A 25,324-nucleotide genomic window follows, 5' to 3' on the forward strand; every position below is an offset into this window, starting at 1 on the left:
ATTTTTTTAATATAACTACAAGTAAATACACATGTTTGTCCTCTTTCATCTCCTCCCCCCAAAGGGGAGCCTGCTATATATCCATATTGCACCTCCCTATTTCACCTAACAACATATTCTGGAGTCTTTCCGTTTGGTGAATGAAGAGCTTCCTCATTCTTTTGTTAAACACTGTTCTATTGATGGCTCCTTGGATTGGTTCCCAGTGGTTACCATTATACACAATGCTGCAGTGAGGTGCCTTGCATACATCATTACATATATAATGATAACTATGTGTATATATATATATATATATATCATAACTTTTCAGAATGGTGCTTTAGCCTTAGTAGGCCAAGGGTTACAGGTATTCGTCCTCTGATGATATTGTCCACTTGTGCCTCTGATCATTTGTGAAATGTTGCACTCCCACCAGCAAAGCATGAGCATCCCCCTTGTCCACAATCTTGCCACCAGAGCGCACTGTGCAGCTGGATCGTTGCCATTCTCTAACAATTGAACCTAAGCATCTTAAACAACTGAGAAAAAGACACATGCAGCAACCCCACACTCCGTGATTTCGTGAGGTGAGGCACTAAGCAGGATTGGCTTTATAACTGGGAGCCAAGTACAAAATGGAACAGTGAAGCCCTCATTCAAAACTTACTAAAATTTCAAGATGGTAACAGTACAGCATTAAGCCAAGCAGGGGCCTTCTAAGCACGCAACGATAGAGGTCATAAGCCCATAGATGTTGTCCCTTGTCCTAAGCATCATAGTAAAAGCAAAAAAAAGGTGTTTTGAATAGAGATCTTATTTTATCTAAAATGATGTAGATTTTTACACACCATAGAGTGATTGTGTTTTAAATTCCTTATATCAAATTTAACTGACCTTTCAGGAAGGCATATCCTGGCTGTGGACAATAACCCCTAGCAACCACGAGACGCCTTTCATGCAACCTGATGGGAGAACTCCAGAAGATTCCTCTTAGAACTCCCCTGCTTCTTATTTATTTGTTTTTATTTTACTTGTTTATTTATTTATTTTAAGTGTTGTTCAAGTACAGTTTTCTGTCTTTTACTCCCACCCCAGCCCACCCCGACCCCTGCCCAGTGCTCCCCACCTCCCTCCCACTTCCACCCCTTACACATACAGGGTTACTGCTTTCCTTGTTCTCATCTAAATCAATCATTGCTATGAAGGGGACTGAAGGCCCAGTGGAGGCTGGTGTTGGGACAGTCTTTGGAAGGTCTATAAATTCAAGACACTTGCTGTTTGTCTTAATTTCTCATAACACAATGGCCATTAAGGAGTCTGGCGTGCCCCTCAGAGGGACAGGAGCGGTGCCCTGTACAGTGAGGGTCTAAATGTTTCTGCAGTCTCAGAATACTCCTCATGGTGGTGTCGCAGACCCCCAAGGATCAGTGTTGGTGGGCTAGTGATGAAGCCAGAGGAAATTTCCTGAGAGAACTTAGATTGTCACTTCTGAAATAGCAGAAAGCAAGTGGGATGGAGGGAAAGAAACAAGTTTCAGTGAGATATTGGAAGAGGACATTTACTGAAACGCCAGATGCTGTGTTAAGCGCTTTATATCTTTACATCTTTACATCATCTGCAGAGCTCCCTTCTTAGGGCTGCTCCAAAAACAGGTAGCACCTGAAGAGGAAAGAAAGACAGAGACACAGAGAGGCAAAGAAGCATCTACCCACATAAGCAAAGGGAAAAAAAGTAGAACTAAACGCCAAACAACTAATAAAGTATAGCTAATATGTTCGTGAGGACTGAGGCTGGAAAGAAGGACTATTTGATTGTATATTAAACTAATTCACACTGTCCAGCCATTACTGCATTTACAAGTGTTCATCCAGCTGCCTGGGAGTGCGATTGTTCTCTGCTCTTTCACGCCCCCTGCTGGTAGTGCCAAAAAGCAGTCATCCGGTCAAAACAGCGACAAGCACCAGGCAGGAGGTGAAGAAATGAGGTGGGTATTTTATGCAGCTGTGCTTCAGAAACCTTAATATACACATAAATTTCCTGGGATTTTGGTAAAATGCGAACTCTTATTTAGTAAGTCTGGGCATGGGCCTGAAAGTCTACATTTCTAGCAGGTGATTCTGGTCCATACACCATATTTTGAATAGCGCCACCTTCTATCCTCAAAAATCAGCAGCACAAAAACCCGTTCTGAAGGTTTCCCAGTTCCGTGTAGAATCTATCGCTATGGTGTTTAAGCAGTTCTCGACCCAACGTTGGGTCCAATCCACAGCTGCAGAGTTTAAATTCACTGAGGATGTTTCTCCGGTTGCATCAGTGATTTACTTCTGCAAAAGTCATCAGCTTCATCATGCTTTGGATGGTATTAGAAGATGAGAATCTAGTTAGAAAACGTTGCAATGACTTTGTCATACAGAATCAGTTTTTTATTTTTAGAAGAGTCATTTAACCTACCATCTCATTTGACAAATACGGAAGCTGAGGCACAAAGAGATGTGTGACAGGACCACAGTCACACAACGTGTTGACAGCAGCCAGACTAAAATAGAATTATATGCTGCCTGCCAAATCACTCCTTACTTTTCTCTTTGTCTAAAGTTATCAGACTCGTATCTGCTAAATCCAATGGATCATTGAAGTCTTAAGTAGCAGATGAGAAAGCTCAGCAAATACCTATGACAGTACACATAGTAGCTTGTCTTTTCATAAATTAGTGTCCCACTCTCTTACCAGTAGACTTAGCCTTTAAATATCCATCAGAAGGAAAAAGAAGTACTAGACCCTGTGGTTTTAGCATGACCCATCTTGGATGTTTAATCATCATTTTGCTTTATCCTTTCTTCTCAACTCCAGTTTGTTACAACAAAACGCATTAGGTTCCAGCTGATATTCTTAAAATTCCCCATGAAAAATGCAAATCAATTCCATATAGTGGGGGCTTCGAGGATTAATAAGCAGGTTCTAAGTAAAAAATGTATTATTTGGGTAGACAAAGTGATTAATTGATTATTATATTCAGACAAATTTATCATAACTAAATAGCAAAACAAAAACTCATAAGATCTTCAAATGAAGCCATCCTCTAAGTGACCCCCCCTCTAAGTGGGGTTAACCATGAACTAAATAATTTTACATCTTCAGCATTAAAATTCACTTTAGAGTAGTTAAGTGAGTTTCATGCTCGACTGAGAGTGAAAGGTAAATTTCCAAACTGTTCTTTCCATCATCCCCCCAACACACACAGAGAGAGAAAAAGGCACGAGAGTAAATAAAGTTTCCTGTCCTCTGAGGTCCCACCCAACAAAAGCGTAGAATGAGATGAGCAAAGTGAGTGGGCGAGTGAAATCGTTTGTAACAAAAGCCCATTATTTACAGATGAGAAATTTATATTGTCAGCATATGATCTGTGAGGCTAACCAGCGGTGGAGGGTATATAAAAGCAGTGTGCTTTGGTGCCCAAGTACAGAGCTCAGGACACAGCTCTTCCACAGTTCCACAGAGGCTCGCTCTGCCGCCTCCTGCTGTTCCGCGCCCCAGAGTCAGAAGGTAAGATTAATACTGGAGGGTTGTAAGACTGTATATTCTGTTTTGGGTATGGTGAAATATTTATAAGGGGACAAATTATTAAGAATTAAAGGGTTGTTCTTTTATCTTATACTTTACTAATAATAATACATGGGCCAGAATTAAGAAGGAAAAGTGATATAAAATGTATTTATCTATATGTCAGCACAGTGAAGCTGCAAAATGAGTTGGAAAAATAATTCAATGAAAAGATATAAAAAGAAAAACAGATTTAAATCAATGCTCTGATTACAAGATTTAACTGTTATGAAGACTGCCTTTTAAAAATAAGGGGTAACATTTTAAAATAAATATTACCCTTGGACTTGATAAATGTGTATATTACTTGGAACAGAAGGCGCCTTTTAAATTCAGCAGAAATGTGTCCATTAGAGAGGCTATAATAGTAATTTCTCCTTACCAATGAAAACTTACAGTTTTCCAAAAGAGAAGACTCAACATCATCATTCAAATATTCAAATTTCTGATAAGTCTATCAAAAAATCAAAGTCCATGAAATGAGCTCTTTGTGAATAAGACATAACTTATTTGGTGCAGTGAAAAAATATCAATTATTGGGAAGTTTTACTAGAGCTGAATAAAGCCACAGATAAATGATTATCTACTAAGGATTGAGAACCAATAGTGATAAATAAAATAACTAAAATGTCCACATTTTGAAATGAAACTTTAATAAATCTCTTTAGAGTCAAAATCAGATGTCCTAAAGTTCCTATTTAAGTTCTTGAGGAAAGAGAAAGATTTTACAAACATCTTCAATGAAGTAAATGATTCAGTGGTGTGTTTTTCCACACCTGCTAAAGATCTGTGAAAGGAATGAGCCAACCAGTTTAAAGAATGTTTATTTGGCCTACAACACCAATACATTTAAGATTATTAGGTAATGTCACCTTGCCTAGGTCTAAGATTAATCTTCTAAAAGACTTCCTACACAAGGAATACTATTGTTACTACATAGTCCCTTTAAATTTGAGTGGAAAGGTGAAGTTTTTATAAAACTACAGATTTTCTTCTTAAGCTACCTAAATTTGGGGTAGGGGCAGGAGAGTAACTGGAAATTATTATTGAATGAGATTTTGAAACTAAAATAACACACATTTGCTTTCTTGGTAGACGTATTCAAAGAATTAAAGTATTCTTTTTGTTTTCACAATGTTATAGATGTCTACACATGAATAAATGAAATTTTAAAAGTCATTTTCTCTTTCAGCAGAACTCACTGTATTGTCTGTAGAGGACTTTGAACGTTCACTTCTGTATGGCTGTTTCCTCTTCCATCAGCTCCCACAGCCGCTGAACACCACATGCTTGGAGTCCACCTCCGCATAATATAATAGAAGATTTTGTAAAGCCTTTAGGGACTTTACACAGAAGGAATTATTTAGGACTAAACTGACTTTGCCATAGTGGTGTAATTCTAAAAAGAAATGTTTGCCTTAATTTTTTTTAATTCCTGAAAGTGTGAACTTATAATTGAGAAGTATAATCAGAAGACACTACTCACATACATGGCAAAATTTCCAAAGTTTGCCTACTCAATAAACTGAAGAATAGCAAAATGCCAAACTAGTAGTGTAGTGTTGGTGAATGGACAAGTGTGACTGTGTAAGTCCTATTGTATTGCTTTGTCTAACCGACACTTAATCTAAAGAGACTTAATATTTCAAAGAAAAAAAATACCACTGCTGGTATTACAGTTTCCATGTTTGAGTGCCAAAGATAGATAGTAAATATGGCCAGGATGTTAAAGAAAAGATTGATAGTTTAAAATGATAATATTTGTAAAATTGTTATTTCAAACCAAATGCCATTTGCTAAAAATACTCATTCAAATTATTTATGGGTAAACATAACCAATGTTGAACTGAAATCCCTACTTCTCAAAGTAAACGTGGTTGGACTAAAGTAGCAGAGAGACGCAATTGACAGATGCTGGACTTGAGTTTCTGCTCAGAAGGTAGAGGGACGTGCCCTGTAGGGGCAAGTTCATGTTAGCTCCTACCCCATCCACTCTGCACCATTGTGTCCTGGGGATCCTGTGGCTTCACAGGGCATCTGCTGTGGTACGAGGGTAGGCAACCAAGTGTGTCCTACAACCAGGTCTAGAGTGTCACAAGAAGTAAATGACATGCCCTGGACTGAGTCCAGTTATAAAACAACCCGAGGACTTCCAAGACTTCAGAAGCAAGCATTAATTTTCATTATGACAGTGATCTCTGAGTTTCTTAGTTGTGATTGTTCAAGTTGCCAGAAGCATTAGTTCTTGTTGCAAATTGCTTGTCTTTAAAATGATTTTTTCCCTTTAATTTAGAACAGGTCAAAGCACTCTAAAATACCTCAAATCTGTTGGCCGCTTTATAATTACAAAGTCTAGACCAAGTTACACTATTTAAAATATAAATGAATAATACATCTGAACCGACAGCTGGTATGCCAAGTTGTAGCCTGAGGCTGCTTTAAGATGGTTGAAATGCAGGATAATGTAAATGCTTGGAAGTGAAGGACTATTAATTGAAAGCCAGACTGATAGGGAAGGGGGTGGCATTATGGATAAGGTGGCTTTCAGACTAACCATATGTAGCATATCATCCACAGTGGATATTTTAGATGTTTATCATGGACATTTTTAATTCTAGATCTGGAAATGAGTATTCTAATTATTAACAGAAGTGTCTTACATTAATGAAAAAGCCTAATAGTGGTACACATCTTTTGTATTTTATTTTTTGCCATCTAAAAAATCTGGGGGAAATATAATTTACTACTTGAAATTATGCTGGAAATGTACTCAGCATAAAGTTGATGAATAGTATTTTCTTTTTATTTATAATATTTATTTTATCAAAATCAAACTAATTTAGCCTGACATGTTTAAATATGTTTGCCTGTCGCCCTCCCCGCATTTCTCCTGGACTGTGTTTCAACAGCAAAAATGAAAAGCATTTACTTTGTGGCTGGATTATTTGTAATGCTGGTGCAAGCCAGCTGGCAACGTTCCCTTCAGGACACAGAGGAGACATCCAGGTATTAAATCTTTAGACTTGAACTAATATAGCACTATGGTTATGGTATAGCCGGTGAAAACTATGATTAGTGAATGGGTCTCAGTAATTTAAAATAAATACTCTGCATAATTTTCAAACGTTTAAAATATCATTGTGATAAAGTTGTTTCTGGAGTATAGATTAAAGTATGTTGTTTCACAACCAGAGGAGTAGGCAAACTTGAAAAATGTGTTACATGGGAAATTATAGCTTGTTGAAATCTTCAGCTGATCCTATCTACCCATTCACTACTCACACACTGCAGAGTAGATTATTTCAATTACAAACACCAACTTTTTATTTTTATTCCTTTTTAAAAATAACACCATCTCTTGCTAATTGTAAAAGTCATACATGTTCATGATAGAAAATATGCAAAAAATGTCATGTATTAATATGTACTACATATAAAAATATCTCAGATCATTATCCAGCTTCATATCATGCCTTTTATCTTAGCACTGTATTGTTACCTTTTCCTTTTTTCATTAGGAGTATCTATCAAATGTGTGATATCCAATGGCTGCATACCATTTCACCTCATAAATGTACAATATTTATTTAGCTCTTCCTCTTCTATTGAACACTTGGGTTCCTAAATTTTTCCACAAAGAATGCAGCAAATAATATTTCTCCCTACATTTTTTTACTGTTTATCTGAGGCTGGATTTCTAGTAGTAAAATTACTGTGTCAACGGGTTTGAATGACTTTAAATCTTTCAAGTCTTTGACAACTTGCTTTCCGGAAAAGTCATACACACACACACTCCCATCAGCATTATGGAAATACTCTACTCACAATACACACCCCTGTATTTAATCTTGGCAATTTGATAGATGAAATGGCATATCAATTCTATTTCTGAATATTAATCACATTGAATGTTTCCCCATATTTGCCATGCCAATCAACTGTTGATTACTAACACGTAGATTATACACTATCCAGTTTGAAACTAGCAAGAGCTTTTCCTTCTCTTTCTTTGAACTTTTAATTCTTTCTCTGTCACCATTAGCTATCATCTAACCAGGTAATGAAGTGATTTTTTTATATTAAATCATGCAAAACAAAATTGGGAACATAGATCAACTGCCCAAATGGTTTGAAAATCTTTACTTATTTAAAATAATCAAATCGTTGCTCTCTTCTGTCATTAATCTACAATCATAAGTAGATTAATTAGTTGAAAAAAGATTTACTTATTCTTATTTTAGTAAAGAAGAAACCAGTTAAAAATCTGTTAGTAGGATTCAGATTCGCAGTGTATTCAACTCTAATAAAGTTCTGAAATTCTCATGGCAAACAAGGTCTCTCTGACACCAGCTGAAATAGTCGAGGCACCTGCCTTTCACGTTCATGTGGTCTTGCGTTTCAAGGTTGTCCTCAATGAGTCTACTCTTGAGGAGAAATTTAGCTGTACCAAACATTGTTCTTCACAGCTCATTCCCAGCTCCCCAGAGAGACCCGCTCAATGATCCGAATCAGATGAATGAAGACAAGCGCCATTCCCAAGGCACATTCACCAGCGACTACAGCAAATACCTGGACTCCAGGCGTGCCCAGGATTTCGTGCAGTGGTTGATGAACACCAAAAGAAACAAGTACGCGTCTCAACCTAGTCTAAAATGTGCACACAAATGTATTACTTAAATGTGTCTAGAAGTTCTCTCAACTTCCTTGCATTATCAGGCTCATCAAACAATGCCCATAAGCTTTTTCAGTTTTGCTGATTTTCAAGCCTGGTGATGCTATCCTCTGTATTATGCCTCTAAATGTCTCAACTATCACCCCACCAAATGCCTTATCCACCCACTAATGGAATGTAGGCTTTAAATTATTTTCCCAACTCTGGCCTCATTGTTAATATTGACTCTTTTGTCCACTTTCTATTAACGTTGAAAGCTGCATTTTGTAGACTTGCAAGGTTAGGAACTTAATTGCTGGCCAAAAGTTGAGAGCAAATTCAGCATTCCCTTCTAGGGTTCAAACTCATGGCTGTGATCACATTCAAAGTAACCCCCAGCCAAGTTAATCATGGTAAGGAATGGAAACAGATGCAGTCTTTTTCTTGTAGAATACAATCCAAGATACACATTTAAAATTATAGCCTAGCTTCACCGCATAAAGAGAGAAGAAAGCAAATAAGAACACAAGCCTATGATAAGGCATACATTTTAATGTTGGATTTTCATTCACAGTGTTGGGTTTTATGATGCATGTGGGCTACTGAAGGAAATCATCCACAAGGGTTTCACAGAGATGGTGGAATTTCACAATTTCTTTGGAAAGTGGCCCATGAGGGAAGGGAGTTATGCATTCAAAGTAGCTGAAGGAATCTAAGAATCAGGAAAAGGGCATAGATTTATCTGGATAGAATGGAAAGGGGAGAAAGAGAATGAGAGAGAGAGAATGCACATGGGTCCGCAGGAAGAATTGGAAAGACAGGGTTGTTCACCAAAAGTTCTTGAAGTGGAGGGCATGCCAGGAAAAAGGCTGGTCCTGGTGAGAGCAGACCCTGGGAGTAGCCCTGTTAGGAACTATAGACATGGCCACTGGTAAAATATGAAAAATTACAAGTTTGAAAAAGCTGAAGACAACTGTCCTCATGTCCAGGAAGAGAATGCCACAATTTGGTAAATTAACGTAAAATAATTCTTGCTTTCAAAGATTTCTATTGTGTTTAAGATGAAACCTCCCAGGGGTAATAAATGCAGGAGAAACTGAGGGTGGCTAGTCAACCACCTACACAAAACACCGCACACACTCGAGGCTGACATGGGGTCATCATCCTAGCTTTCCTCGTTGCTGTCCCATCTCACATTTCCTCTCATCCATCATCATGTGGTCTTTTCCATGATATTTCTGAGATGGTCCTTTGCTTTCCCTTGACTCAGTCATCTGTCTCTGAACCCATACACACTACTGACAAACAGCTGCCTTGTTTGTTTGTTTGCAAACAGCATAGCCCATTGGGAGTCCACTTACACGAGGACTAAAGTAAATGCAGCACTAATAATCAAGGGCACAGATAAGCCCTGGAGGTGAAAATGTGTGCACAGAGTGAAATAAGAGAGCATTAGCTCTTCTTAGTGATCATTATCCCTCTCCCGTCAAACTCCAATTCAAATAATTAATGTAGTTTTGAGGTGAGCTACCCTCATCTCCCAGACCTCCTAAGCTCCTTGTGCATAGAATCCTCAACCTGAAGCTGCCACTGCTTATAGAACCACACTGCTAAAGACACAGATCTTCAATTTAACTGTCACATGTCTTTCAGGAATAACATTGCTAAACGTCATGATGAATTTGAGAGACACGCGGAAGGGACTTTTACCAGTGATGTAAGTTCTTATTTGGAAGGCCAAGCCGCCAAGGAATTCATTGCTTGGTTGGTGAAAGGCCGAGGAAGGCGAGAGTAAGTCTGTATACTCTTACTTTTGTGTGTGTGTGTGTGTGCAATGCTGAAAACTTAGATTACAGTTGTCTACATATGGACTTGAATTATGGAAGAAATTACTATAGTCTCACAAAGTAAGGAAATAACTCCTATTGTAGGAGAGAGTCTATAGGAATCTAATCTGTTTTATCGATAGTAGCAAGTATTAATAAGAGAGTCAAACAGGTGACATTTTTATCCCACATTAGAGTTGTGTTATAATTAGACTATTAATTTCTTAATCCAAGACACTTTGGAGAATACAGTGCTTTTGAGAACTACACCAGGACAATAAGCTTAAACCACAACTGTCCTAAGTAAACTAAGGACAAGGAAAAAAGAATGTTGAAAACTTAGTTTGACTTTAAATATTTACAAATGGGATCAATATATATTTATGTGTTAGTAAGTATTTGGGTAAAAATCTGTTGAAGACTGAAGGGAACTAAACTTAAGATGCTTAATGAAATGACACCCCAAATAGAGGTGTGTTCAAACATCCATATATTTAACAACACACCCATTTTTAGGGGACTGTCACATAGATAACCATTGCATTTTCATATTTGAAAATGAGGCTAAGACCTGTAGGCACCACCTTGGATCTTACCACAACCAAACACACCCCCGAACCATCTCATTTTCTTCCGGCCATTTTGATTGACATTTGAATTATGAGAAGCAGGAAATTCACGTGTTAATTCATTCAACTTTTCAGTGAGATTTAAACCAAGCTTACGGAGACTTAAAGCAATCTTAAGACACAAGGGAACTGGTATTGTCACTGTTTTCTTTTTAACATTAATAATCCAGTTTACAAAATCAATGGTAAAATAGTTACCTACACTTGAGGATAATTTATAGTGTTTTAAAGGGACACCAAAAATTCTGCTAATTAAACGGATCAAAGAGAGTATCTGGTATAGACTGAGGTTTAATCCCTTAACACTGCACTTTGCAAGGCTGTTACATAGCATATATTTTCTGAATCATACACAAATTAATAGTCTTAATAATAACTTCTGTGTTGCCAGTGTACTAAAATCTTTGAAGCAGCTGGAACATTGAAAAAAGCATGAAGTTATACAGTCTGGGTTTCCCATCCCAGCAATGCCCTCTTCTTCCTAGAGTATGCCCATTCTGCCATGGCCGATTCAGACAGGTTTCTGTGAAGCTTTTCATAGCAGGCCCTCTGTAAATAGAAACTCAGTTTTCTCAATGACCCTTACGTGTCTCCAGTGATAGGCAACCGGTAAACATTTATTTAACACATCCTACTGACTACTGATTTTTCTCCTTTTTCTCAGTTTCCCAGAAGAAGTCACCATCGTTGAGGAGCTCCGCCGCAGACACGCCGACGGCTCTTTCTCCGATGAGATGAACACAGTTCTTGATAACCTTGCCACCAGGGACTTTATCAACTGGTTGATTCAGACCAAGATCACTGACAGGTGATTGCATTTTAGTTCATTCTGAAAACCATCAAAATTGTCATAAATATTATCATACTGCTACAGGTTGTTCCCTATGTGGGGAGGGGAGTCTTGGTATATAACCGAAATTATGAATCATTTAGGAGTATGTTATTGTATTTGTTTTAAATCATTATGCTCTTATCCATTTACCCATTTATTCCAAAAATATTTCCTGAGTTTCAATAAGGGACAGGGCATTAGGAACACAGATAAGAGTACAACATGGAACTGTCATCCACATGTTAATGTCACATTACAAATTTCTACATATGCTGAATTTTAGCACAAAATAAAATTCCAGTATATTTGGTAGTATGTACTTAATGTAGTAAGCATATTGATAGAAAATCTAAACACCAAAATTAACCACTTATCTTGATAGGCTGTAATTGCTTTTTTATAATTATTTATACATTTCATATTTCCTGTTAGGGAAACTGTTTAGGATAAATCATCTTTAAATACAAATATTTGAAGAGTTCAAAAGACTAAGGGATTTATAAGATATAAAGATTAATAAATAACTTTATCAGAACAAATGTCTTAAGTGCTGCCTGGATAATGTATGTCATCTGAGTATTCTAGCAGTTACATCACGCCTTCTGTTTTTTGTCTTTAGAAAATGAGTATGCCACTGTTCGGACCACCTTCATCACCTGCCAGCCACGTGGGATGTTTGAAATTTTAAGTTCTGTAAATTGAAGAGGTGTGTTTTGAAGCCATATTGCTTTGCATGCCAATGAATAGATTATCTTTTGATGTTATGTTGCCAAAAGATTATAACTGGAATAAACCATTGTCAAAATATTGCTAAAATATCAGCTTCAAAATATAAAAGTGAAGAATCTCTTATTTTCTTATTTTGAATGAAATACCCTAACCTACTTATAGTTAGCCATGAAATTGTTTTTCTATGATACAATTTGTATATATAAATTATTTCAGTCACAAAATGTCTGCATTATAATAAGGGTAGGGCTGGTAGCCACAGTGGTGAAACTGGAAAGAGAACTTTCTTCTAGAAACTTTTGTCATAAAAACACTTAGCTTTCAATATATCAAAGAAAGACTTAAATAAAATACTCAAGCTTCTTTCCCATTGTCTGTTTTCTCTCTTCTTCATGCCCCCACTCCTTCCAAATACCTCTTCTTCTTGAGCTGGTAGCCCACCACCCAAATCTGGTCAGGCATCCCTTCCTGTTGTGAACGGCTGCATGTTAACATTTGGAGCCAACATTGGAAACTCGTGGTATTTTATATATATGTGTTGATGTCAGGCTTCTCCGGAAAGATTGGGACTTCAGGCAATATCGGATCCACAAAACAAATCTCTTCTGCCCCCTTTGAAGAGTCACAGATTTTCGATCACTACTGTGCCCCCTCCAAACACACACACACACACACACACACTACACACATATGTGTGTTCGCACACCACACACTCATAACACACACAGGCAGGCACTTTCCCCTAGTCCACTTTGTTCATACCTCTCACCGGCTTGGAGCCTGCTGACACTTAAGTGTCTGTCATGCCCTGTACTCATATCTCCCCGTCCTGCCATGTCCGGCGTCTCATGCCAATCTGGCGGTGACTGCCATGCCAGAGATTATTTTTTTGGTCTACAGCATTGCCGACCCTCTTTCTCTCTTTTTTTATTGAAATATAGTCAACATATAACATCCTGTAAGTTTAAGTTGCACAGTGAGCCAATTTGATACATTTATTTATTGCCATATGATTGCCACCTTAGTTTTAGCCAACCTTCTATGAAGTCACATAATCATTATTACTTCTAGGGATGAAAACATTTAAGATCTAGTCTTTTACAAATTTTTAGTGTATAATACAGTATTGTGGATTGTAGGAACTACGCTGTGCATTAGATCACCAGAATTTATTCATCTTCTAGTTGCAAGTTTGTACCCTTTGACAAAATCTCCCTGATTCCTGTCCCCCCATCCGCCACCAGGCCCTGGTAACCACCATTCTACCCTCTGTTTCAATGGGGTTGAACTTTTTAGATCTCATATGTAGGTGATTTACAGTATTTATTATTCTCCATCTGGTTTATCTCACTAAGCATAATACACTCAAAGTTCATCCCCATCATTGGCAAATGGCAGGATTTCCTTTCATCTCGTGGTTGACAGAGCAAACAAAAAATCAGTAATATCTGATAAACTCAATTAACAAAATAAGCTTGACATTTATAGTATATTACATCTACTAATAATAAAATTAATATTCTAAGCACACAGAGAATGTTTACCAAGATTGACTTTATGCTGGGTCAAAAGTCTTCTATAAGCTTCAAAGATGAAATTAGTCAGAGTATGCTTTCTGACCACAGTGGAATTAACTAGAAATTAAAAACAAACGATACCTTACAAATTCACAATTGCTTGAAACTAGGCAATTATTTCTATATAATCCATTCGTCAAAGAAGAAATCATAAAGAAAAATAAAAATATATACTTTTGAATTATATGATAATGAAGATACAATAAATACAAACTGGAAATAAAACTAAAGCAGTGTTTAATGGTAAAAGATAGCTGTAAATGAATTTGTTAGAAAAAAATAGGAAATCAATAGCCTAGGTTTTACCTCAAAAAAGTTTAAAAAAAAAAACAAAACAGCCCTGGCTGGTGTGGCTCAGTGGATTGAGTGTTGGCCTGTGAACCAAAGGGTCACTGGTTTGATTGCCAGTCAGGGCACATGCCTTGACTGTGGGCCAGGTGCCCAGTTAGGGGCATGCAAGACACAGCCACACATTAATGTTTTCCTCTCTTTCTTCCTCCCTTCCCCTGTCTCTCAAAATAAATAAAAATAAAATCTAAAAAACAAATCTCAGTAACTCTCAAAAAAATTAAAAGAAAATAAACAATTAGGAGAAAATAATGAAATACAGAAAAATTGATAGTAAAAATTAAGAAAGCCCGAAGTTGGTTCTTTGGCCAGGTTAATAAAATTAGTAAATCCCTAGCAAGATTAGGCAAGAAAAAAGATATTGCCAATATCTATAATAAAAGGAGACAACTCTAAAATCTTAAAGACAATGAAAATAAAATAAAAATATATGCCTGATAAATTTGACAATTAGATGAAATCAATAAATTTCTTTAAAACTCTTACTAGAATAGACACAACTAATAGAAAAATCTTAAGAGTCCTCTGTGTAGTATAAAAGTTGGATGTGTAATTTTGAAATTTTTTCCAGAAAGGACTTCAGGCCCAGATGGCTTAGCAGGTGAATTTTTCTAAACATTTAAGGAAAAGAAAACACCAATATTACATAAACTCTTCAAAATAATGGGAAAATAAGGAATATTTCCAAGCTCATTTTATAAGGCCAGGATAACATTGATATAAGAATCTGAATCTGATAAATATTTTACAGGAAAGGAAAATAAAAAAACCAATCTTGATTCATTAACAGAAGTGAAAAATCCTATACAAAACATCAATTAATCAATCTAGCAATATATAAGAAAAACTATTACAGTATAAAGTGCAATCTCAGAATTTCAGAGTGGCTTATTATTTCTTAAAAATTAATATAATTTACAACACAACAGAAATAAATAGGAGAAAATTCATACGCTCATTTCAATAAGTGTAGCAAACATATATGATGAAATTCAAAACCTATTAACATTTTATTAAATTCTCAGAAGGAAATAATAAAGTTAAAATCTTTAACTACTTTGGTAGAAAAAACAATAAATAAATAGATAATTTTTATTCATTATTTATTATAAGAATAATAAATCAAAATTATGATTTAATGAAAAGCAACAGAGAACACCACTAGCCAACCTAAGCAAAGAATAAAAGGAAACAATATATAATATAAAATGAACTGGTAAACAGCCATTGAGACAGATAAAATTAACGCAAATTTGAGACTACTGAAAGTGCTGAAGAAAAATATTTATATATATGGCAGACATGGATAAAAAAATTAAATATATTTTATTGATTATGCTATTACAGTTGTCCCAATTTTTCCTCCTTGGCCTCCCTCCATCCAGTACTCCCCATTCACTCCAGCATCCCCCCTCCCCTTTAGTTCTTGTCCATGGACCACACATATAAGTTCTTCGGCTACTCCATTTCCTATACTATTCTTAACACCACCCTCTCTATTCTCTATCTACCAATTTGTAGTTCTTAATCTCTGCACCTTTTCCCCCATTCTCGCCTTTCCCCCTTCCAACTGATAACCCTCCAAATGATTTCCATATTCATGATTCTTTTTCTGTAATGCTTGTTTGCTTACTTTGTTTTTTAGATTCAATTGTTTGTAATTGTGGATTTATTGTCATTTTAATATTCATAGTTTTCATCTTCTTCTTTTCTTAAATAAGTCCCTTTAACCCATTAATATGGCTTAATGATGATGAACTCCTTTAGCTTTACATTGTCTGGGAAACACTTTATCTGCCCTTCCATTCTAAATGATAGCTTTGCTGGATAAAGTAATCTAGGTTGTAGGTCCTTGCTTTTCATCACTCTGAAAAGCATCACTTTCTTGCCTGTCCCTTCTAACCTGTAGCTTCTTTTGAGAGCTCAGCTGACAGTCTTATGGAAATTCCTTTGTAGGTAACTATCTGCTTTTCTCTTGCTGTTTTTAAGATTCTCTCTTTATCTTTAACTTTTGACACTTTAATCATGATGTGTCTTGGTGTGGTCCTCTTTGGGTGTGTCTTGTTTGGGATTCTCTTTGCTTCCTTGACTTGTATGTTTATTTCCTTCACCAAACTAGGGAAGTTTTGCTCTTTCTCTTCTTTTTCTTGCACCCCTATGATTTGAATGTTGCAATGCTTGAAGTTGTCCCAGAGGCTCCTTAGCCTATTCTTGTTTTCTTGGATTCTTTTTTCCTTTTGCTATTCTGATTGAATGTTTTCTTTTCTTCCTCACATTCCAAATCATTAATTTGATTTTTGGCTTCATCCATGCCACTGTTGGTTCCCTATACATTTTTCTTTATTTCACTCAGAGTAAACTTCATTTCTGCCTGGATCTCTTTTATGCTGTTGAAGTAACCAATGAGTTCCTTACACATCCTAAACATCAATATTAGTATTTTGAACTCTGCATCTGATAGATTGCTCATCTCCATTTTTTTTAGTTCTTTTTCTCAAGTTTTTTTTTCTATTCTTTCATTTGGGCCATAGTTCTTTGTCTTCATTTTGGCAGCCTCCCTGTGTTTGTTTCGATGTATTAGGTAGAGCTGCTTTGACCACATGTCTTAGTAGCATGACCTATTGTAGAAAATCACACCAGGAAGTTGGATGGGGCAGAGCCTTAGGTAATTGCCAGCGTGGGGCCACCCATGTGAACCGGGTTGATGGAGTCTTCAATATGGAATCACCACTCTGTGGCTCTGTGTCGGGGGGAGCTCAGAAAGTGGAGAGTGACAGTGCCTGACCTCTGGATTTTTGACTGGGAAGAAGTTGTCCCCCAGCACTTGCCCTGATGTGAGACACTTTAATTCCCCCCCGAATGCCACTGGTGCTCTTCCAACAGCTGCCCCAGTGCTTGAGCCCAGAGGGAGTGAGTCCACATACATCCTAAATCCATTGTGGGCTTTTTAAGAGGAGACAAGTTTCTTCCACTGCCCCAGTCCCCACTGGTTTTTACAGCCAAAGGTTATGGGGATTTATTTTCCTGGCACTGGACCCCTGGACTGGATGGACTGGTGTTGGGCTGAGATCCCTGTCTCTCAAGGTATCCCTCCTGATTTTTATCCACCCCAGGTGTGTGTGGGACCACCCCACCTGTTGTGCATCTCTGTCCCTCTCTGCACATCTCCATGTCTTCACCCTTCCTGCCCATCCGAATGAATGTGACTTCTTTAATTCCTCGATTGTTGGACTTCCATACAGCTTGATCTTCTGATGATTCTGGGTATGCTTCTTTGTAGCATAGTTGTAATTTTTGCTGTGTTTGTGTGAGGAGGCGAGCCGTGTTTACCTATCCTTCCATCTTGACTGGAAGTCTGGATAAATTTTTTTAATGTGATTTTTTTAAAATTGTCACTAGTAGAGATTTTAAAAGGCTCAAGTAATCTGATTTTTATAGAAGAAATGTTCAAAAGTATCAAAGAATTATCTCATAGAAAAGTACCAGATCCAGATCATTTCATGTGGAACTTCTATCAAACTTCAAAGAGTAGTTAATTACTATCATTCAAATATTATTCCAGAGTCAAGAATGGCCTAATCCTTTTAATAGAGTGAGCATAACTATGGGGAACCATTCTGTGTGGCATGGGAATATAACCCACCTCCCACTCGGATAAGCTGATGGGACGCAAGGTCCTTTACACAGGACCCACACCCACAGAGGTCCTCCTATAGGGAATCAGGCCTGTATTGTACCTATGCTGCCTTGAGATTTGCCTTTGCTAAAACTCCCTCACCCTGGATTGAGGCAGAAATGTTTTCTGCATATCTTTAACTTCCTAAAATCTGTGCTAAACCTCCCAAGTACGGAGTGTAACCAGTTCAACCACTTTTCTCCTTGGTCTGCAACATCCTTCCCTTTGAAGTCATTAGCAATATTCTTTCCTTTGTCATCTGAAAAAGGTCATCACCTATAGCAAACCTGTGCATAGTAAATGAGGGCCATTCTCAATGTAATGTACCCAGAAAAGCAATAAAACCTGTCCAGGCAGGGGCTGGGGCCCTCGATCTCACTTAGAGAGCAGCCGTGCTGTCTCTTTTCTCCACAGTATTTCCATGTGTATCCATGTGTATTTGCTCATTGTGGCCACAACACACAGATTGTGCTGGCCAGGATCCGCATCATATAACATTGAAACTTAAACTTGATAAAGAAAGAAGAAACAAGAAGAAAGTTGTGGGTTAATTTCACTTACGAATATTGATTTTGAAATCTCAAAATATAATCAGCAAAAAGAATTCAACAGAATATTAAAAATATTAACACACAATGACCAAATGTAATTTATTCTAAAATTATCAAGGATATTTCAATATTAGGAAATCTAATGATGTAATTATATCATATTAAGAGATCTAAAAAACTTTGTTATTACTATTTCCACACACGCTGCATGGGCCTTAGACAAATGTATATACATAGTCCTTGTACAAAAATTCAATAAAATGATATTAATACATTATATACTGATATCAATTTTGCAAAATCCAGCAGACTTTTAAATGGTGGCAAAGATATGCAACAAATAGAAGTCATATACATTCCTGGTGGTAATATAAAATTAGACAATCATTTATGAAAAAATATGGTCATTTATTAAAAATTTAAACATATATTTACTCTATATATTAACAAAAAAGCCAGATTATTATAAACAATGTAAATACCCATTTATCTATCCATAAGCTACTGCCTGAATGAATCATATTGTATTGAAAAAAATTGGAACTAAACAGACATTAAAAATATTTGTCTTTATATATGTGCATATATGGTTTGGACAATTGTGTTCTTAATGGCTTTCAGTATAGATAAAAAATTGGAAACAACATGAATGTCCATCAATAAAAATGTGGACAGAAAAACTAGCATATTCATAAAATTAAAAATTACAAAATAAAAAGATAAATTATTAATTCATGTAGCAACATGAATACATGTCACAAACAGTGTATTGCACAAAAGAAGCCACATACACAATACAACATAGCACCTGATTCCATTTATATGACATTTAAGAAGCCAAATACAAAATAGAATATAATACATGATTATCTTTACATGAATTTTAAGAACTGTATGAACTAAGTAATAGTGGTAGAATGGGTTAGTAGTTGCCTCTGGGCATGGGGGAAGTATGAAATTTGAGTAGAAATGAGCAAAGTAGAGCTTTCTGGAGTGATGGAAATGTTTTATTTCTTGATTGAGTTGCGGGTTACATGGGTGTATACATTTATGAAAAGTCAGCAAAATATACACTTAATATCTGCGAATTTCACTGTATATAAAATTATACCTTAATAAATAAATCTCAGCATGCAAAATCCATATGATTAAATCAGTATGAAGACCTGATTTATACTGAGATTTACGTATGTTTAAATTCTACTGAGGTCTTATTTCTAATTCAAAATCTTTATAATACATCCTGTTGACAAAGATGCGTTACACAGAGTCTTTAAAACATGCAGATCAGCATGCAAAATGTTATTATCACTTAAAAAGGGGAATTTGACCGTACACCAAAACTACTTACACATTTTGTCTCTGACTCAACAGCTCCAGTTCTAAAAATTTACCCTGAAGAGTGATACTCAAAAATAAAAATCTGCAATGTTATTCTTTGCAGATATTGATTACTCATTATAAAAAAATCATAAACAACCTACATACCCATCCATAAGTTACTGATTGAATGAAATACACATCCACAAAATCAAAATTTCAATAACCATTAAAAAACAGAATAGTCATAAAGATAAGTATAATTTTAGTAGTATTATTAGTATGATAATTCTGAAGCTGTTAGAAATTAGGTTCTCACTACCTCACTACATGAGAAGGGGAAAACAATATGGAAGAGGAAAGGCATGGAGATGAACTGGAGGTATGTGTATATGTATGTCTGCATGCATATATGTGTGTTTCTTTATATACATATATGAATTACATGTGTAGAATACCTGTATTTATGTGTGTCTGTAAATATATACATCTATGCACACATGTATAACTACATATAATATACATGTGTGGTGTGCATGACATGTGCGTGGGGGAGAGAAGTTAGCTACACTACTCCATAACATTGCTGCATCAACACCACTTTGTGTGGCTAAGGGGCCGATAGGGGTCTTGAACTGTCACTAGCCTCTCCCTGGAGCACATGGCCTAGATAATAGCTTCAGAGTCATAATTAAATATAAGTCCCCGTGGGACTCCTCCAACAACCCTTTTTATAAGTATTCTTCATGCCTTCCAGAGCTTCCCCTCATGCACCCCCTAGATAAAACAAGACTCCCATGGGGCTTACCAAAAACCCACTCTTTTGATTTGAGTTGACCAATCCAGCCTTGGGCCAGAACCTCCAAAACATGTCACCCTCAGGCCCTAATAAAAACGTGTGCCACAGGTCTTCCCCCACTCTCTCTCTCCGTCTGCACAATGCCTTGACCTGCCCGTGCAGCCCCTCAAGGGCACTGTGTTATAACCTTCTCTATTTCACTTTCTCTTATGGTCTTTTGTTGAACCTTGGCTTACCATCCCACACTGGTGGGCTTTATTGAACAAATATTAATTTAACAAAGTCACAACGACACACATCACACACACACATGTATTTAGAAATACCATTTCCCACCCAAAATATGGAGAGTGCCTTGGAGAAATGCGTGAATCTCTGAGGTGCGTAACGTACAAGGTGAGCTTGGTACACCTTGCGTACCAAGAAAATAAGGAAAATGCTCAGTGCTCATGGAAGAGAGGGCGAACGTGACAAAAGGCTGCCAGTTGGCACACCTTGAGCATGAGACAGATATGAGTGTTCATGGCACTATTCTTTTGACTGTTTTGTAGGTTTAGATTTTTTCTATGTAGAAGAAAAAACCTTCATTGTCATTGAAGATTGCTGGGATATCAACTCATTACTTCAAAAAAGATAAACATAGGAAAAGAAGCAAGCATTTGTTACACTTTTTCTGAAAAAACTTCTTTAGAGTAACTACTAAATAGTTGGTAAAATATTTTTAATAAAATTCCAGTTAAATAACAAAAAAGAAATTATAAAACTAGAAAAAATCACCATTTGGCAATCTTTAGGAAACATAACAGATCCAGAAAACAATCACCATCAAAGACACCGAAAGCATTAGGTGCAGATTTGATGAGGGACTGTGCCTGCGTGGACCAGGCTGATGTCTGACCCCAGGAAGCACAATGTGATACAGTAGAGAGAATCACCCAAACTAGTGTTGATCAAAGATTGTGCCTGAATCTATAAAACATCTTAATCTAAATACAAGCTAATAAAAAAAAACGCAGGAAAGTATGAGTCAAATGCAAAATATTAAACATTTTATAGAACAAATTATTCTGTTTCTATATCAGATAATTATTTTTAAATATTTTTTATTTAATTATTGTTCAAGTACAGTTTTCTGTCCCCCACTCCCATCCCATCCCCCCCACTCCCCACCTCCCTCCCATTTCCACCCCCCTTAGTTGTTGTCCATGTGTCCTTTAAACTAGTTCCTGTAAATCCTCCCTCTTTTCCCCTGAAATTCCCTCCCCTCTCCCCTCTGGTCACTGTCAGCCTGTTCTCAATTTCAGTGTCTTTGGTTATATTTTGCTTGCTTGTTTGTTTTGTTGTTTAGCTTCCTGTTAAAGGTGAGATCATATGGTATTTGTCTTTCACCGCCTGGCTTATTTAGATAATTATTTTTTTAAAGGAAAGAAATTTGTTACAGAATAAAACAGATGTGGTAAAGACAGCAAGCAAGGCAGTGTGGACCTCATTTGGATTTCAAACTATGGAAAAACATTTTGATAAGATTAGAGAAATTTGAAAATAATTTAGGTGTTAATATTAAAAACTAATGGTTAATTTTGAGAACATACTAATGGCCATATATTACATCTAAGTTATGTGTATAATTTAGATATACATATTGAGCACTTACGGGTGAAATGATGAAAATGAAATTTACTTAAATAACTCTAGCCTCTGCCACAAAGGGAGGCAGAATAGACAAAATATCAGCAAAATATTTATAATTATTGAGGTTGAGTGATACATATATGGGGATTTATTATGCTATTCTCTCTATCTTTCTTTGTGTTTGAAAATTTCTATAAGAATGAAAAATGTAAAAGAAGAAGGAAATAAAACAGTGGCTGGTCCAAGGATGTAGCAATGGATCGGAGTCCAATGAGCAGATTTAAAATGCAATCTGAAGAAGAACAGAACTAATTGGATATGGGAGATAGGCAGTAGCATGTTGGTTAATGCTTAACAACCTGTCCTCTGGGGGCGGGGACAGAAAATCCTTGATTTGTAGTTATCGCCAATGTTCATGATATGCGAGCTCCCACCAGGGCCGATCTCACACGGACTTGGGAAGAACTGTCCACTCTCCCCTCTCCCTGAGAAATGAGGCCCCCCCATCCCTCCACAGGCTGGGAGGGGGTGAGGAACAAAGGATTACTCCTAAAGTTTTATATTCAACAATTGGGTAGTGTAGCTGAGACACTATGTTAGGTGAGTGAGAGTCATGTGATTTGGACATTAAAAGTAAATATCCATTGGAATAAAAGAATAGCAATTTCAGAACAGTGAGTTACCTCTGGCTGGGAGTCAGAAGAAGCAAGGACTGGGCACAGTACTTCAACTGTTATGGTATTTGGAATTTTTTACGTTAAGGCTGTATATGGGTGATTATGTGAGTGTTCACTTAATTGTTTTTTACATCTTTTTGAATTCTTTAAATGGATCATAACATACTATAGATGACATGAAGATAAGAAAGAGAATGAGAGGGAAAAGCTATGGAGTGCCAGCTTCTCAATAAAATACCCATGAAGACAGAATAATGAGAGAGGCTCATCACCCTCATCATCCACCGTTATTCTGTAGCCATAGCTGGGGGATTCTGGTTACGTCACCATAACAACTCCCATAGCATAACATACGGGTGTTTACATGGACTGTATTCCACCCACTCGTATTCACTTGAATCATAATATCTTGGGAGATGGGTGGGTGTTTAGAAACAGTGGTCCTTATGTATTTTGGAGCAGTCACTGTGACCCTTACGTTTTAGCCCAGTCTTCTAATTTCATTTCCCCTTACCATTGTAATTCTTCCTTTGGCAATATTATTGCTCTGGCTGTCATTTGCTTTAGTCACAGATGTCTAGGTCTCCTCCACCAGATCAATCCCCTCTCTCTTAATTTTTGTTTTTACCTGGAATGGACTATTAACCTCATTAAAAAAAAAAAAAAACAGAGAGAAACCTAAAAACTGGAGAGAAGCAGCAGTTTGGACAATATTTTGGTAATTCAGTTGAAAAATGATAAAAACTCAGTTAAAACACCAAGAGGGACCAGAAAAGAAGAGGTAAACATGATATTAAGGAGATGGACTGGGTAGAAGACCGCGGCATAGAAGTTACATTCTAGATTTCTGGTTTGCCTTCTAGATGGTGCCGTTCACTGAAGAACACTACACTAATCCTCACTCAGCATCATTGATAGGTCCTGTGACTTTAAGATAACATACGAAAAGCCAATTTTACCACAGACTAACCGATACACAGAGAGTTAAGTTCCTGTGGCATCTCATCAATGTGATGACAAAACCACATGAAGGGAACAACATTATTCAAGAACTTGCTTAAATATTGGATGAGGAGGAGGTCTTAGAAGTGGGAGGGGAAAGAGTAGATTTATTTTGGGACACAAAAAAGATGTCCAGTTGACTTCTACATCCACTCCTACCCCACAAGAACCCACTCAGCTCATCCCACAAAAGAATGGTGGGGGTCAGCTTACAGTGGACTGAGAAAAGACAAGAAAATGACAGGTAGAGATAACACGTGTGAACTAGACCATTGTGGTCTTTGTGGTCAAGTTTTTCCCGAAAGAAGTGTCCTTATACATAAGAAGGACATAAGCACAGTAGGTTTGGAAGCAGTATGTTTGGACTTGACACTGTATTTGCAAAATGTATTAGATAAAACTGAGAAAACAGTAGTCTGAGAAAACAGACGTCTGAGAAAACAGACTACTGTTCAGATGGAAGAGAGAGGGAAGATTGGTAGAACCCAGTGTTTCGTTATTGGGTGGTTTATTACGTGAGAGTTGATTCATTTGGAGAAGATGCCTGGAGAACAAACTGTGTCTCCTCCCAGCCTGAGCAGAGCACGCAGAAGGCAGAGTTGGGAAAGGAGAGTTTTCCCAGTGAAAGTGCCCTCTCCTTTCTTTCCAACAGAGAGAACTGAGAGAAGGAAGAGGGCACAAGAAGAAAACAGCATCAGTCTTTGCTTAGCGTGTCTCATTACGTAGGTAACAAAAAACAGCTGAAGGATAATACGGTTTCAGAAAACTCACAGGCAGAACATGAGTTGGAGTTTAAATCATAACTTTGTTGAGTATTAATTCAGAAGTTTTACTCTTTAGAGATGACATTCCCCCAGGCAAACTGCAGGTTTCTGCCAAGACACAGAGAGGTTTTTGCTTTTCCCCCAACATTTTTGAGTGATCCCTCTCACTTTTCCAACAATTACAATTTCGTTTTGGTGTTTGAAATAATTCCCATCTGACATATGAAACAAATACATGACATTTCTAGGAAACTAGCTTCTCCACCTCCCCCCCCCCAAGAAACATGTATTTATAGCAACACATCTTCCTTGAAAATTCATGGGGCTTCAGATTCTTCACGTTATACCCCAGCTAGAGAGACTGAACATAGAGCAGTGACGGAATGATGTGGCAGAGAAGAGAGGAGACAGGCTTTAACATCAGGCCCCCTGGAGCTTGAGTGTCCCCTCTGCCAGTGGCTGGCCACACCGCTCCCCTTCCCCACGCCCCAGCAAAATGGGGATACTAATTCCTACCTCGTGGTTTTATTGTGACACTTAAGTAAGACACCCCATTCCAAGCTCATGGTACAGTACTTGACACATAGAACCCTTTCAATAAATGAAATCTCTATTCCATAAACTATATTAAAACAATTGATAAGGGGTTGAGGTTATCAGTAGTTTATCAGAAGTCTCATAAAAACCCANGATTCTTCACGTTATACCCCAGCTAGAGAGACTGAACAT

At 37.1% G+C, this 25,324-nt stretch overlaps 1 protein-coding gene across 1 annotated transcript; it reads left to right on the top strand.

Moving 5' to 3' along the window:
- The first annotated feature begins 3,297 nt into the window (after window positions 1-3,297).
- Window positions 3,298-11,500, top strand: GCG (glucagon). Its single transcript, XM_037044743.1, is given in 7 exon segments — window positions 3,298-3,342; window positions 3,344-3,436; window positions 3,438-3,525; window positions 6,492-6,588; window positions 8,049-8,210; window positions 9,887-10,024; window positions 11,353-11,500. Coding segments are annotated over 7 exon segments (771 nt in total).
- The last annotated feature ends 13,824 nt before the right edge of the window (window positions 11,501-25,324 follow it).

This window comes from Sturnira hondurensis, unplaced genomic scaffold, assembly GCF_014824575.4.
Source record: "Sturnira hondurensis isolate 20B ecotype Veracruz unplaced genomic scaffold, ASM1482457v3 Scaffold0004136, whole genome shotgun sequence".
Classification (NCBI taxonomy): domain Eukaryota; kingdom Metazoa; phylum Chordata; class Mammalia; order Chiroptera; family Phyllostomidae; genus Sturnira; species Sturnira hondurensis.